The 15230-nt window shown below is 36.8% G+C and overlaps 1 protein-coding gene across 2 annotated transcripts in view; it reads left to right on the forward strand.

Annotated features, from left to right (window-relative positions):
- Positions 1-15230, forward strand: part of ESYT2 (extended synaptotagmin 2) — an 86183-nt gene that overhangs the window by 37731 nt on the left and 33222 nt on the right. For both annotated transcript variants that reach the window (XM_054817061.1, XM_054817063.1), the window contains exons 5-6: positions 4717-4789; positions 5658-5747. In XM_054817061.1, coding sequence (XP_054673036.1) covers positions 4717-4789; positions 5658-5747 — 163 coding nt within the window. The remainder of the gene's footprint in view (positions 1-4716; positions 4790-5657; positions 5748-15230) is intronic.

Genomic DNA, 15230 nt, shown 5'->3' on the forward strand with positions numbered 1-15230 from the left:
GTGACTACTTTTGCCTGTTTGTAGCTTGTGGAAAGGCCAGATTTCTCAGTCACTGACAATCCAGCAAAGAGCAGCCTTCTGGGTTTCTTGTGCTTCCCTGGCAGTAACCAAAAGGGTAATCAGGCCTCTCAGGTTTTCTTTTTCAAAGTAATTTCCACTCCCAAGACGGCTTCTTCCATTTAAAGCAGAATTATTCTCACAGGAGTGGGAATCTAGTGTTTCTTTCTCTCTCTCTTTTTTTTTTTTTCCTCCTGCTCATATTGAAGTAGATTGGGACAGATAAACTTCAAAAGGACAATAGGTTTGTACAAAAATTTCAAGAACAATGTCCTGTTACCTAGACCTGAAGGAAATCTTTACCCATATGTCTCATTGCATTACATTGCAACCTACTTAAAGAAGTAATAATAGCTGGAGTAGAATCTGGTCTAAAAGGCTGAAATAAATTCCTTTAAATCACAATAATAGTGCTGAGTCAGCTAGGCACTCCTTTATCCCAACAGCCTGTCCCTACTGCTAGTGGCATAGGCTTCCAGGAAAGAAATGGAAACAGGAGAGCTATGGAGTGACTATCATAGCTTCTAGCAATTAAGGCTTAGACAAAACCACCATCAAAGGAAGTCCCATTTCATATTTAAGACTTGTCCTTGACAGCTTCTCATTGGGAAAGGGCTTTTTTACTTCTGCAAGTTTAAGAGGGGTAGTACCCCAGTATCAACTCTTACTGTTTGATTTTTTTTTTAATTTCTTTATTTTTTCATGTTCTCTAGAGATCCATCACTCTGATTATTTCAATAGTGACAGGAGGGAAGAATTAGAGTCTATGTAACAAATATTCTTGGCATGTTTAGATACAGAGTTATGTACAGATATCAACCCTAAAGTATTTCTTAGGAAATCAACTTTAGTTCATTTTTGCAAGATGATAAAGAACAGTCTTACTGCTGGAGAAGAGTCTGTCCTTTGGAGTATTTATCCCTGTAAATTTAATCTTCAGTTAAATTAGTTTGTTCTAAATTTAATTTATTTTTAAGTTTAAAGTTAGATGCTTTCTATATACCCTTCATTCCCTAAATACAGTTGAGAAGGAAAACAATCTCTCTGAGCATTCATAAGAATATCTGTACGAAGCCAAGCCCTGTGGGGGGCTATGGCAGGGAGGAGGGAAGGAAAGATTTTATGCTATTTATAGTTTTAATTTTTTTAAAGTACATTCATTCTTTTAATAATCTCCTTTTATCCTACTGTTTCACCATTGTGGCTTCTTTTAGCCCTTTCTACTCTCAGTTGTTTCTGACTGGGTATGTGCATTTGCTTTGGACCTTCTATACAGTACTTTTAAGTAGTTTCAATGTGTCTCCAAAACACTTCTTTAGTATTTTTTGCATCTTCCTTGAGGTTTTTTTTTGTTTTACTTTTAAGTTTAATTACAAAAGGAGTGCATTTGGGTTTAGTTTTTATTGTTTCTGCAAGGATATCAAGTGCATTATGATCATTGCTTTCAGAGTGTTTTTCAGAATCTTTTGAAACGGGTCCTATGCATCGCTTAGGATCCATTTAAGAACTCTACTCTTGTAAGCAGCTTGACTAGCTAATCCAGAAAGCAGTCATTGGAAAATGTATTTAAAGATTGAATTTCAGGACCACGTTTGCAAAGGGAGCACTTTACCTTACTTACTGTGAGCTTTATGTTAAAAAAATTGTCAAAACTCATGTTACAACTTAGAAGTCTAGTTTCTGGTGACAAAGATGTGCAAGAGGGGGAAAAAAGAAACAAAAACTACTTGAGCAAATGAAGATAAAGTCTAAATAAATAGAAATCTTACATTTGCTAATGTGCATGAATGTAGTAAACACTTAGGGAAAATTAAAGGTTATGGATCAACAGAAAACAAGATAAACTCTGTCAAATGAAATGTGAGTTGTAGTAAAGAAAGCCAAAAATGATTGAGAGATTGAGGAAATAATTGTTACTAGCATACAACTGAGTTTTTTCATCTTCTCATGACACAAAAAATAGAGGCACTAAAAGAAAGTTTTAGCCTGCAGATTTAAACACATGGAAATATTTTTTTTTTTCATGTGGCATACTTGAATGGAGAAACTTGCTACCATTGTACTGGCAGAAGACAGATGTAAAACTGGGGTCAAAAGACCTTCTAAAGAGCACCTAAAAATAATTAAGATAGTCCAAAGTACAGAATCACAGATCATTGTAATATGGCCCTATTCTTTGTTTTCCTTCTGGGTATCTTTTTTGGGCTACAGTGTCCACATAACAGTATACTGTGCTTCTCATCTGATTCAGTACAGCTGCTGTTATATTCTTACAAGACTGTCCTTAGTAAACTGTAGTCTATCTCAGTGATCTGTACATTACAGGGGTCGTAAATATTTCTGGGATATTATGATCTGAATGCATAGAATTTGCTTACTAAATGAGCATTCAAGTTGTATGTTATGTTACAGTGGAATTCTGTACAGCATCGACTGTTAATGGACGCAGCCAAATATCTTAGGGGATAAAACCATGTTTAACTTTATCATAAGGTTAAAAGTGTTGACCTATTGCCCTCAAATGCAGTTTGATACTATTTTTACTTCAATTTGTCATCATGTTGTTATGGATTTTCAAATGAGCATATTACTTCCCAGTCTTCATAACACAGATAGTTCTGATGCTATGAAGTGCCAAGATTGAGGTTTCAATTGCAGGTTTTAATTGACCTTGCTTCTCTGTGTCATGTTGTTATGCAATTATATATGTGTGTATTTATATATATATAGAGAGATATATACACACTATCTCTATATATAGTTAGATAGGTAAAAATAGAAATTACATCATTTTAAGTTGTATATTAAAAATTATATACCTATTTTTAAACTGTACAGTCACACAACATTCTTTCCGGGGAAAGCAATGGTCATCTTCCTTTCACATAGACCCCTGTCATGTTGTTGTCTTCCAGTTCCCCAAACTGGTCATTGTACGGAAATGATTCTGCATAGTGTTATCTTTTGAATAGTCCAAAATAAATTCCAGTGTTGAATGTTTCGAAGAATGTCTCAGGACTATTGTTTATTTCTGTTTAAGGGATTGATAAGATTTGTGTTTGCTTGAAATCCCATAGATAGCACCATCACACAGGAGGCTGCAGATGATTTGAGTAACGGATATCCTGAATGCAGCAACTCTCACCTTGGTTTTCTTTTGATAGTACCTTATGGACATCAGTTGTCAGGGGGGAGGGGGCAAGGATCCTGCTATTCTGCTCTTACTGTGAGAATAACTTATTTTATCTTGACTTGATCCTAAAATGGCCCCATGAGGAGAACAACTCCATTTTCTTCATAATTTCCCAGACGTTTCTGTAATAAAATTCCATCAGACTCCTTAACACAGCTGAACAGTTTTTCACTATGCGGCTAGGTCTGAGGAACCTGATGTGAGGACCCCTGGGCTCTACTGCAGAACCTGGAACAGGATGCCCTGTACAGGAAACAAATTCCCCTCCCTCCATAGCAGTATCTGGCCTTGTTTAAGCTGCCTTTTCTCCTCCCCACTTAGTTCCTTCTTCCATTTCCTTTAACTGGGCAGTCTGTTCAGAAGGCTCTTCAGATTTCATTTGTCTTTTTGTTATAACCTGTATCTTCTTAGCAGGTCTCCTTGTCCAACCAATGTCTCCCTATCTGTAGCTTGCTATTCAATCCATTGGCTTTTGGGTTTAACTCTCATTCTGTAGACTCATTGACCAATTCCGTTGCTAAATCAGAGTCTCAAGCTTTCTTCCTAAATTCCTTGTTGAGTCTTGGAATTAGTTTCTTTTCAGACCCAGTGTGGCTCACAATAGCAGCAGTTCTTGGAAAAGATCTGCTCAGATCTGCTGGTATATGCTTGACTTGCTGCTTTTCCTGAAGCTCCATGCTGCTAAAATCTGAGTCTGAGTTGTGTGCAATCAATCTTTTAGCTTTGTAGCATGAGCAAAATAGATGGGGTTTTTTTTACCATCTTCTACAAATCTATCTCTGAAATACAGGGCAGCATCTGCAAAATTTCAAGCCCTTGACCTTGCATCCCCAAGAATGGTATGCAAGAACCATTTGGGAAAAAATTGCATCATTTCTAATACATTACTTTCCAATTTGCTTCCCGCCTCCTCTCTCCCTTCAGAAAGAGCTCAACTGTTTTTGGCTTAAACCTTGCTTAGTGGATCATCCAACTCAGCATGCCCAGCTTACTGAATTTATAAATATGACTGGTTTTGCAAGTCTCTGAATATTTCAGACAACTTCGATTTTTAGCAAAATAACCATCTCCTGTCTAGTGCTTCTCATGAGTATAATAGATGAGAGTGGATTTGGGAACATGTACTATCAATGAAATCTATGTAACAGCTTTCCTGAAGTGGAGTATAAATTCTATGTCCATTATTTCCCAAAAGTACAGCTACCTGTGCGTTTTCTCTCGTGTGCTTCTGGAGATGATAACATACCTCTGTATTAATTTGAATGAATTTGATGACAGTGGTGATGTTTTGAGGGGGATGTAATTTTTTTAACAATCTTGACTTCGTTATGTAATGTAATGTTTTAACAAGCATTTTTTGTGTATAGAGTGAGATACAAAATAGATTGTCATGACAGTGCAAAAAAGAACTAACAGTGTATTGCAGTTTAGTCCATAAAAATGAAATGAATACTTTTTTGTTTTAGTTTTGTTGGAAACTGTGAAATTGATTTGGAGATCAAGAGATACTTCTGCAGAGCTGGTGTGAAAAGTATACAGGTGAAATTAAAATTTTTTCTTTTGATTTTGATACTGAGTCATCACTGAATCGTTGTTTTCTGATGAAATAGTTTATAAGAAAGAACCAGTAATTGTGTAGTTTTATTGCTTACTATTTTTTTTTCTCCGTTGCACAATATTGATATTGCATGATATTTCAGTAACATGACTTAACTGAAAGAGTAAATTCCTTTCCAGTGTAGGACTGTTTTAAATATATAACATTTTCTACTGGAAAAGATGGAGATAATTCCACATTCAAGCCAATGTTCATGTGGTGTGTAGGTTCGTAGAGGGAACATGGATCTTAAAATTTTGTTTTATTTAATAATTCAGTGTTAGATGCAATTATTATTAATAGCCTTGCCTTTTTATAGTTTCTCCAATTTCCTGAACTTTCTGATAACAGATCTGTCTAAAAAGGAAAAATAGTATGCTTTTTGTGTGTGTGTATGCCTTGACATACCTATAAGTATTTACCTACTTTTGTTCTAGTATCTGTGGATGCCATTCTATTAGTTTGTGCCACATTTGTGTACATTAAGCTGTATAAATAATCTACTTCTTATTTTTAGCAGAATTGCCATTAACATGACACAACATCATGTAGATGAATGTAATGAATTTGTAAGCCCAACTATTTAGTGCCTGTGATAATTTCTTTGGGTTTGGATGAGATGTAAAACTATACACACACACACACATATATATATATATATATAAAAAAACTATATATGTGTATATATATATAATTCTTGCATAATCAAAAATTTAATGAATTAGAACTATGAGCATTGCCAGTGAAAGAATTTTATTTAAAACCTGAACTAAAGTCAATTCATTTGCCTTTTTCCGTCCCTTTCCACAGATCCATGGCACTATGAGGGTTATCCTGGAACCACTAATTGGAGACATGCCCCTAATTGGAGCGCTATCCCTTTTTTTCCTTAGGAAACCTGTAAGTACTGTTATCTCTGTTTCTACTCTTTTTTTTAAGAGTGCTGGCAACAGCAGTCAGAAAACAATTGAGCAAGAATTAAGCAGCAAAAAGAGAGAATTTGGGAAATAGCTACCATTTGGTTAAACTTTCCTAGAAAAATAGTGGACAAATTTTATGAATACTAGAAGAAACCAAGATGAATAATTATTACCTTGGAATTGTGAAGTGTGTTTTGCAAGGCTGTCAAGTTTTTCTTACAAGCCTTCTGGATAAGGGAAGATCAATAGATACCATCTAAGTTGTTTGTAAAAAAGCTTTTGTTGCTGTGTCTCGTGACAGTCTGCAGGTAAGCATGGTCAGAGTTAAAATTCCACAAGATCTGTGCAAGGTTGTTTTGAAAACCAGGCTGATGTTACTGCAAATTAGAACCAGAATGAATGTATTAAGATTACCCGCTACAATGATTGAAGTTTTTACCTCAGATAGCAGGTGGGCAGTTTCCATTACATTTACCAACGACCCAAGTATGACAATGGATGAAGCACAGAGATGCAATTGGAATTCAAAGTGATCTCATGACAGTAGCAGAAGTTGGAAGGGGAGAGGGTGTCATGTAATTCCACTGGAGTATGTGCTAGGCCAAAGTGCACATTCGGGCAGGAATAATAGTGAAATAAAGGTAAGCCAACAAGGTCTTGCTGGTATAAAAATGATATAGCTAGACTGGCATGTGTAAACAGGAGGATAACCCACAAGATGCTTTCAGTTTTAGGCACAGCACTTCAACAAAGATACTGACTGGTTGGAGAGTGTCCAAAACAGGGAGATGAGAATAAACTTGACCCTCGAGGACAGACCAAAAGAGTGGGAATTGTTTAGTTTAGAGAAGACAGAGGAGAACACTAGTCTTCAAAAATGTGAAAGGCTCTTACAGACAAGAAACACACAATCTGTTATCCTATCTGCCATAGATATATGGAATAAAGAATCATAGCAAGGAAGATTCAGGCTGGACAAGGGGAATGAGGGAAGGCCTGAACGGTAGTGGTAGGGAAGCGCTGCAATAGGCTGCCTGGAGACACTGAATCTCTGTCACTGATGTCTTTTGAGAACAGATTGGGCCTGCAGCCATTAGGATTGACGTAAGTATAACTCTTCCAGAACCATTCACACAGATGGGCTCTTGAAGTTGTCAAGATTTAAGAGTTTCAGACTGTGCTAGGCCATAAATTACAAGTGTATGGGTTTACGACTTTGAAACAGTCTCAGACTGATCATCTTGGTTTCCTCAGCAGTATGTAACTCTAAAAAGGTGATTTAGTTTCAAGGTTTGGAGGGTGGGAGTGAATTCTTTACTTCAGCAGCTTTAGAAGGTGTGTTGTTATTTTCTTCAATGAAGTCACGTTCTTGTAACACAGTTCTTTTGAGCAAATGCCCTATGATAAATTTTTGCTAACTTGTTGAAAAGTTAGGTTTGTATGGGGGTTTATGTATGGCCTAGGAAAACTTATGCTGTCACAAGTGACAGCATATGTGGCTTGTTTCATCTGTCTAGAGAAACCATGTATGCTTGGGTAGAGGGAATGTAGACTTAAGTCTTAGTAAAACATGCAAGAATTTGGAAATGTTTTGTGGATAATTTAGTGAGGGTTTTTTGTAAAAATGAAATAGTTCATGCAAAACTGATAAAACATCATTGCTTTTATTTAGAAAAGGTTGGGGAAGTACATTGGGATGAACCAAATTTGGTTTTCCACATATTGCTTTGAAGCAAGTCTAAACATTAGGAGATGTCTGCTTAAGTTTTGTCTCATTTTTACCCTCTGGCTGAGCAGTATGAGTGTAGGGCATCTGTTAATGTTCATGTTTATGCTAACAAACTAAGCAGGGCCATGACAAGGATTGAACACTGCCTGAGGGTAGTCTGCACTGTGTAATTGTTAGTGTACTCTCTGATATTATTTTACTATTTAGTGCTGTCCCAAACAATTTCCAGACTCAGCACAGTGCCCAGCTCTTTAGGGGAACCATCCAACAAACAAGTTAAATGCAAACACTCTATTTTAGAGGAACAGGGAGAAGAGTTTAGCTGTGTGGACACAGCTTTACACTTTTTTCTGCAAGAATGACCTTTCTTCGCGTTGTACATGTGGTTTGTGTCGTCTCGGTTCTGTTTTGTATTCACTTGAGAAAGAAACCACTGTACAGTCCTTCTGCAGGAGCCGTTCTGATACACTTGGTGCCAGAGCCATAACCCGATGCAGTATGTGTGGACTGCTTTCCTGGGGTACCACCTCCTGCAGCTACTGCTGCTTAGTTGCTTTCTAGGGAAGAGTAGGAAAGCTGGCAGAGGACAGGGAGAGAAAGATCAGTAGCAGGTGTGCTCGTAAGCAGTTCCTGACACTTCCTCTGTTTCCTGGCATTGTGCTCTGGAGGCATTTGTCTGAACCTTTCATTTCTGGTACTCCCAGATACCTCTCCAGCCACTGTAGCTCCTGTACCAGTGCCCGGTCCTTTCTGTCCCTGATCCACTCTGTGTCATGTATTTGCAAAGTGCTTAACTCTGACAACTTGCACCTGAGACAGTAAACTGAAAGTGTATCAAATGAAACACCTCTTATTTGTGGTTGGTAGTTTTCTGAAATTTGGGAAAGACTTTGTCCAGAGTCATTTTGTGTACTGCTACCCCATGCCACTTTATTGGGGGTCTCGTTGACTTAGTGGGACAAAAAAGGATGGGAAGTAAACTAGAGTATGAAAATTAAAAAATCAACCCCTCCCCAAAAATATTCAATTACAGAAATATTAAAAGCATTTTTCACCCTCCTTTCATTTAAAAACTAAGTTAGAGGTCAAGGTCCGAGCAAACGCAAGGGTGGATTGTTCAAAAAATGTATCTTTGAATCAAGTTATTCCATAATTTTGAGAGTTATACATGGATGTTTAGTTTTTTCCAAGCAGACTTCTCTCCCCGCTGCAGTGTGTCGTCTTGGTGTTTATTTTTCTAACTTCCGTAGAAAAATGTAAAATAATGCTTATTATAGTAATAACTACATTCTGTCCTCTTACTAGAGAGCAAGTGGCTGCAGCCAAGGAAAGCTTTTCTTCAGTATTCTTGTTAGAAGAGAAGAGGAATTAGTTGGCAGCTAGCATTAGATTTTGTTCTCATATTTTCCAGTCTAAAGTAACTGGCAACAATTCCTCTTGCTCTGTATCATCTGTTTGCTGGCCTTAATGGCTATATAAGGCAACACTGCCTAAATTAATAGTTCCGAGCATACTTGTTTAATGAGTTTACCAGTCTCATATTTCTGAGTAATGCCTGAAGTTTTTGATGTTGCAAGAGATCGATCTTTATATTAAACTTTTAAAATACTGTCCTTTGTTGTTATTGTTGTGAAGAAGGTACTAATAGTTTCATCAGCTTATAAAGTATGTCCAACTATGTAAGAGATTTCAAGAGAGAGAAATATATGCATTCTGATGTTTTGAAGTAGTCTTAAATCTCTAAGCTTTGATGCTAGAGAGAAGTTAGCACTGTGTAAATAATCAGGATTTGTACGGGGTTTTGCATTACTTCTCATTATGTTAACATTATGTATATTTATCACATATTCTGCTTCTCTCTAGTTATTTCTTACTTTTAGAACAAAATATCATGTAGTTAATTATTTTGATTTTTGGTTCAGTTATAGAAGTGTGTACATGGCTTATAGCTGTACTGCAAATAGGTAATTTTCAAAAGCTTGTTTAGTGGCGTACTCAATATTGAAGGTGTGTTCTAACCTAACCCTTTTCTCTTTTTTTTTAAAAACAACAAAACGGACACATGAAAATACCAATACCATTGTTCTAAGAAAATAATGGAAACCAGGATGCCTTCCAGGAAAAGTGGACAGTTCTTCCAGAGCTCTCATTCTTATATTCACAGTTTTGCCCTCCACTTGCTGATTTGAGCACTGCTCTCCCTCTACTCACTTTACAGATTGGTTTTGTCTTGTAGTGTTGATTTATTTAATATTGGTTTAGTTTCATTTAATATTGGCTGCTTTTGGAAAATTCAGTGCTGGGTGTGACTTTCAAAATTATCAGTACTGATGAAAATTAGACTCAAAAGGAGTCTTGTACCAAGAATAAGCGTTAGTGAAATGGCCAGAAAAAAACCATGAAGTGCTTATGTAGAATGCAGAAGAATGTTGTTTTGGTTTGGCTTTAGTGGATTAAAAATGCCTTCAGAACGTACGAGACTGTTGGTATCTTTGCTTCAAAACTTTTTAACTTCTTTTAAAGGGGTTTGTGGAACACCTGAATAAATTCTGAAGCGAGGTACTGTTATAATAATATTCGTTAAGAGTTAATCTTGTTGCTTATAAAGTGAGAGTGTTTTGCACTGTTACTTTGTGTGCTTACAATTTGTTATAACTAGATTTTTGTAGTTTTTAATTTTAATAGCTTATGAGATGTTTTAAGGGCCATCACAGTTGGTGTTTCCAAAGTACCGTATTCTTCTCTCCCTGTGCCCTCCCATTCAGTGTTATTGTCTCTCTTACACCAGCGTTGAAGCTTCTGTTCCCGAAGGAAGCTGCTTAAGGGATGTAAGCTGGCACAGTATTAACCACAACAAGAAGCGACTGGTTTCCTATCCTTCAGATGTATTTTAGCATCTTGAGCTGGCTCACTGAGGAGGGTGAGGGTGTGAACCAAAATGCAGGACTGATAGAAGGGCAGAAAGCAGTAGGAAGTAGAGGGAATCGACTTGAACCATAGCTTTGAGTAGTTGACGCTATGGAGAATAGCGAGGTGCACTGCATTTTTGTAAGACCAACTGTGATCCTTCTGATCGCTTTAACTCAAAAACTTGCCTGCTCTCTTACCCCCACAACTATACATCTTATCTCTGAAGCAATCGACTCACTTAAATCTTTAGACAGTTACAACTGAAAAACTTACTGTTACACACAGTTCCTGAGCAGAGATATGCTGTGTTTCCTACAGCAGTGATGAAAACCAGTGTGATTTCTACTTTCTATTGTATAGTCAAGCCTTGTTTGAGAGGCTGAGCTTATTATACATTTCCCGGGGAAATACACTGGATAGTGTTACTTATTACATTATTACAATAATATTAGCACTTTAGCATTGTAGTAGTAATGGGCTATGCTCTACTAACAGACAACTTGTACTGTTTTTCTGCATGACCATTCACAAGTAGCAGAAGAAGGCATGTTAGTCCCCTCCTTGTAATAAATTTCTGAGAACACAACTTATCCCATGGAATTGTATCATCATGCCCTGTAGCAGAGCTTAAATTCGTCCTGCAGAAATCTTAGACTTCCATAACTTGATTAGCAGGAAGTTGTTCATCAACATTTTAAAATACTTTGTGGCTTCTTTTCTGAGAAATAGTAATGCTTATGACAGGCAAATCAAGCCACAAGCTTGGCAGTGTTTAGAGGCTGCCTTTTGTGCTGCTCTGAACTTCAGTTATGACCCTGTACATTCTACATTTCCAGTACATTCTTTTCCCTTTGTAAAGGCATCTAGGGTATTGAGGACCCCAAATGTGTAAAAAATACTCATCTGTTTTTAGCCTACCTTTTCCTAAAGGCTGCAGGGATATATATATATATATATTTAAAATGCTTTCAGTGTATGTCTTGCATTAGTTCTCGGTACAGAGCCATGATAAGACACAAATTTCTTGGCTTTCAGGGAGGAAACATAATTTGTTTTCACTACTCTGAGCAGAGGAAGAATTGAAAGAGCTTTGAGTAACATGACACACATACTACCTCATTGGAAAGTGTAACTGGTGTCTGAAATCCCACTCTAGGCCAGTGAACTGGCTGGTAAAAGTCTCTGCAAGGCCTGTCACCTCTCTTAGTTGCCGTGTGTTGTGGAAAGACCACGTTGTTTCTGGCTCCTGGCAGAGTTTCACTTGGTGACAAATCCTGAACACAGTCTTTCCAGTGCCCTGTTAGTTCTGCTGCAGAGAACCAGCTGGCATTCCCTGAATTTAGCTAAACTAAGAGAATTACGCATTGCTCAAAGTGGTGACAGAGAAGGAAATTATATTGTTAAGCTATTTTGGAGAATTTTTTAAGTATGGAATTTTTTTATATTCGGTGCTTCATAAAATGATTCATCAGCTGGCAGTCTTTTGCTTGTTCCCTTTTTCTCCATAGGACTCTTCAGTTCGTTAGGTTGGTGATGTTGCTTTAATATACTGTCAGAACCACAAGTTTGGGGGTAGTCATCTTCTCCAACAAGTCATGGCATGGTAATGCCGAAAATGTAAAATGAAAATCCTTGTTGTTTGGCTGGACTGACTGGAAGGGCTCCCTCTTGTGTATCAAGCAATACTGTAGATTTGACCACTTTATTCTCTGTCTACTGTGGGTTTGTCTGCTATTTCCATACTACTGCAGGTACAAGCTTTTTTGCCTGAACTTGGTGTTGCTTTCTGGAAAACTCTTCTCTTCTTAACGTTACAAAAAACCCTGTTTTATGCTGAAGTCTGATTATGTTTAGAAGCCAAAAGTGCAGACTTGAAACAACCTTATTGAGAGGAATGTGGGGGTGGTGGGAACACCAAAACAAACATGAAAAGAAAAAAGCATTTGCACCAATATCTGTAGCCTAAGATTAGAGAATGTGTGTTACTGCAGTGATGTTGGTGTGCTTCTTTACTGCTGGGCTCTCCTGGTAGAATTGGAAAGGAAACACTGTGGTGGGCAACCGTAGCAAATCCTGTCTGCAAGGAGAACTTACCTTCAAAGCCTAAAAAGTGACAGCTTGATTTATGCCAGGAGTTTGAAGGCTCGTATTCCTTCCAAAACATTTAATGACTTAAGATTTATTTGCAAAGCTTTTCTAATAATCCTGTAAAGTGCTTAGCCTTAATTATGTTTTTTTAATTTCTTAGCTCCAACTTTGAATGGAAAAGGATTTGTCTTTAACATTTCTGAAATTGAGCTCTGTCTTTTATATTTATTCCTGTACAATAAGTGGATGAATAGAAGTTTCTGATATTATATGAACTAATGGCATTTCTTGTCTAAATGGCCACTCTTAGTGGCACTGTTTTTTCAGTTTCTTTATGTAATTATGTTTTACATACTTCATGGTCTAAGGACTGATGACAGAATGAATTGGTAGCCTTGTATTTGAAAAGAGGTGTGTCATAAGCGAAGTATTGATAATGAGTTTGTACCATAGGCACTGTATGTGTTTCATATGTTGTGTTGCAACCTTTTGAAATGCTTTTTGGTCACTTAAATTGAAAACCTTTCAGTTCTCAGTGGTATCTCATAGGTTGTTCTTGGTTTTGGGTTGTGGCAGTTAATACAGAGACCACTATGGTGTATGTTTCAGTCTAGTGTAGATGTTTCTCAGTGCTGAATTTCAACATGCATTATGTTGCTCAATTCGGTTAAGTCTTTTTAGGAGACAGCACAGGACTTTGCCATGTTAACTGCTGTATGCAATATACCAAACAAAGCATGAAAACATCAAAAGGAAATGCAAATATTTTCTCATTTTCTATGTATTCTGAAAACATCAGTATGTAAACCTGTTAAATATGGGATGCAGGTATGACCACCTTAGGATAGGGACCACTTTTTTTGAGGTATTTATGGTGTGTATTTGCCTTCTAATTTACCTATGAATAATGAAAAAGGGAATAAATCATGTAATAAATTGAGTTCTTTGTCTTAAAACAGTATAAAATTACTTCTTCCTGAGCCTTGGTAGCCTACATAGATTTTTAAAGTGTGACATAACGTAATGTCAAAACTTGTGATTAGAACATGAGAACCGGCCTGGAAACACAAGTTGTAGTTAGTCTTATCAGCTACTACAAAGCTACTTGTATGTTATATTACTTAAACATTTGTGGGTATGCAGGATTGAGGTAGTAGTACAAAACCAAAATTATTCATGCCAAGTTGGACTTCATCCTGGTTCAGTTATTTCTTAACTTTTTTCAGATTTAAGATGAGCATGAGATTTGAGAGCATGTAATTTGCACAATTAATTTTCAAAAAGATCTGGGGTGTCCTGGTGGACAGAAAGGTGAACAGAAGTCAGCAATGTGGCCTTACAGCAAAGAAGGCCAAGAGCACCCTGGGCTGCCTTAGGAAGAGCATTGCCATCTGGTTGAGGGAGATAGATGATCTTTCCTCTCTGCACAGCGCTGGTGAGGCACATCTGGAGTGCTGAGTCCAGTGCTGGGCTCCCCAGTACAACAGACATGGACATGCCAGAGTGAGTCCAGTGGTGCACTTCACCAATGCTGTAAAGGCTAAAACAGAAGTGATACCAGCAACTAATGCTGGAAGTAATTTATCTTATTTATATTTATCTTTCTTTATGCCCTAAACTGCAAAAAGAAATTATTGCTATTTAGTAAAAAGTTCAGAATTCTGATACTTTTTTTTTTTCATTCTTCAACATACTATTTTCAGTGTCTGTTTGGGATATTGTGCTGAAAAGTAAATGAAAAGGAAAAATTAACTTTTCAATGAAACTTGTAAAATATGGTTTTAGAAATCTCGTTAAAAAAAAAAAATCAACCTGAGTTTTCACAGTAGCATCGATTGTGCAGAGAGCTCCTGTTGTTTCCTATAAGCTTAATTCTATGGCTTTAGAAATATGTTACATGTAGTTCAATGAAGTGTCTAAAGCTTTACATTTCAGTTCTCTCTACTGCTGCTACTTTATTGTGGATACTTTGGGAAAGTATTTTTTAAGGGTCAGAGCAAAACAATAAAAATTGTTGGGTTTTTTTTTCTGCTATCATCATTTCATCGTTATAGTATCTGTTGAAATATTGAATATAATTATATAATTTCTGGGCAAAAATCAGTATATGAAATGGATAGATAAAGGAAATACTCTGTAATTGGCAAGGGGGAAAGGGCAGATGCAAAGGCATAATTAAATACATACAACTGGCAGAAATTTATTGTTTACTGCATTTTAATCCACACAACATAAAATTACATGAAGTAAGAAAATGAATAGAACCAAACCATGAAGTTTAGCTGTCATTCTGAGAGCTCTTCTCTTCTGTCTGATGCTGTGATGACAGAATGAAAAATTGTTTTGACTTTGATTGATTCTTTCAGAGTCTGGGAAATGTGAATATCCTGAAGGGTTTAGAAAATTGCATTTAGAAGCAGCAAACAGATAAACTGCAATGATCTGTGTAAATTTATAATTATTTTGTTCTAAGTGCGTTAGTTTCTAATTATTGAAATGTAGCAGGTCTCCATTGGACTCCTTTTGGTTGATGGAGGTAGAAAAAAGCTTTTTGCAGTCATCCACTGGAGTTTAAGTTAGATGCCTAGATTAGAAGAGCCTCTGTTTCTGTTTTTCTCCTGCCTATACAGAGATACAGCAGTGTAATATGGTAAAAGAAAGAGGCTAAGAAAAATCTTGCAGCAGTTTTCTGAATGGATATCAGCAGGGACAGTGCTAAATTTTAAGCTTTCAATT

Source organism: Grus americana, chromosome 2 (assembly GCF_028858705.1).
Source record: "Grus americana isolate bGruAme1 chromosome 2, bGruAme1.mat, whole genome shotgun sequence".
Lineage (NCBI taxonomy): Eukaryota > Metazoa > Chordata > Aves > Gruiformes > Gruidae > Grus > Grus americana.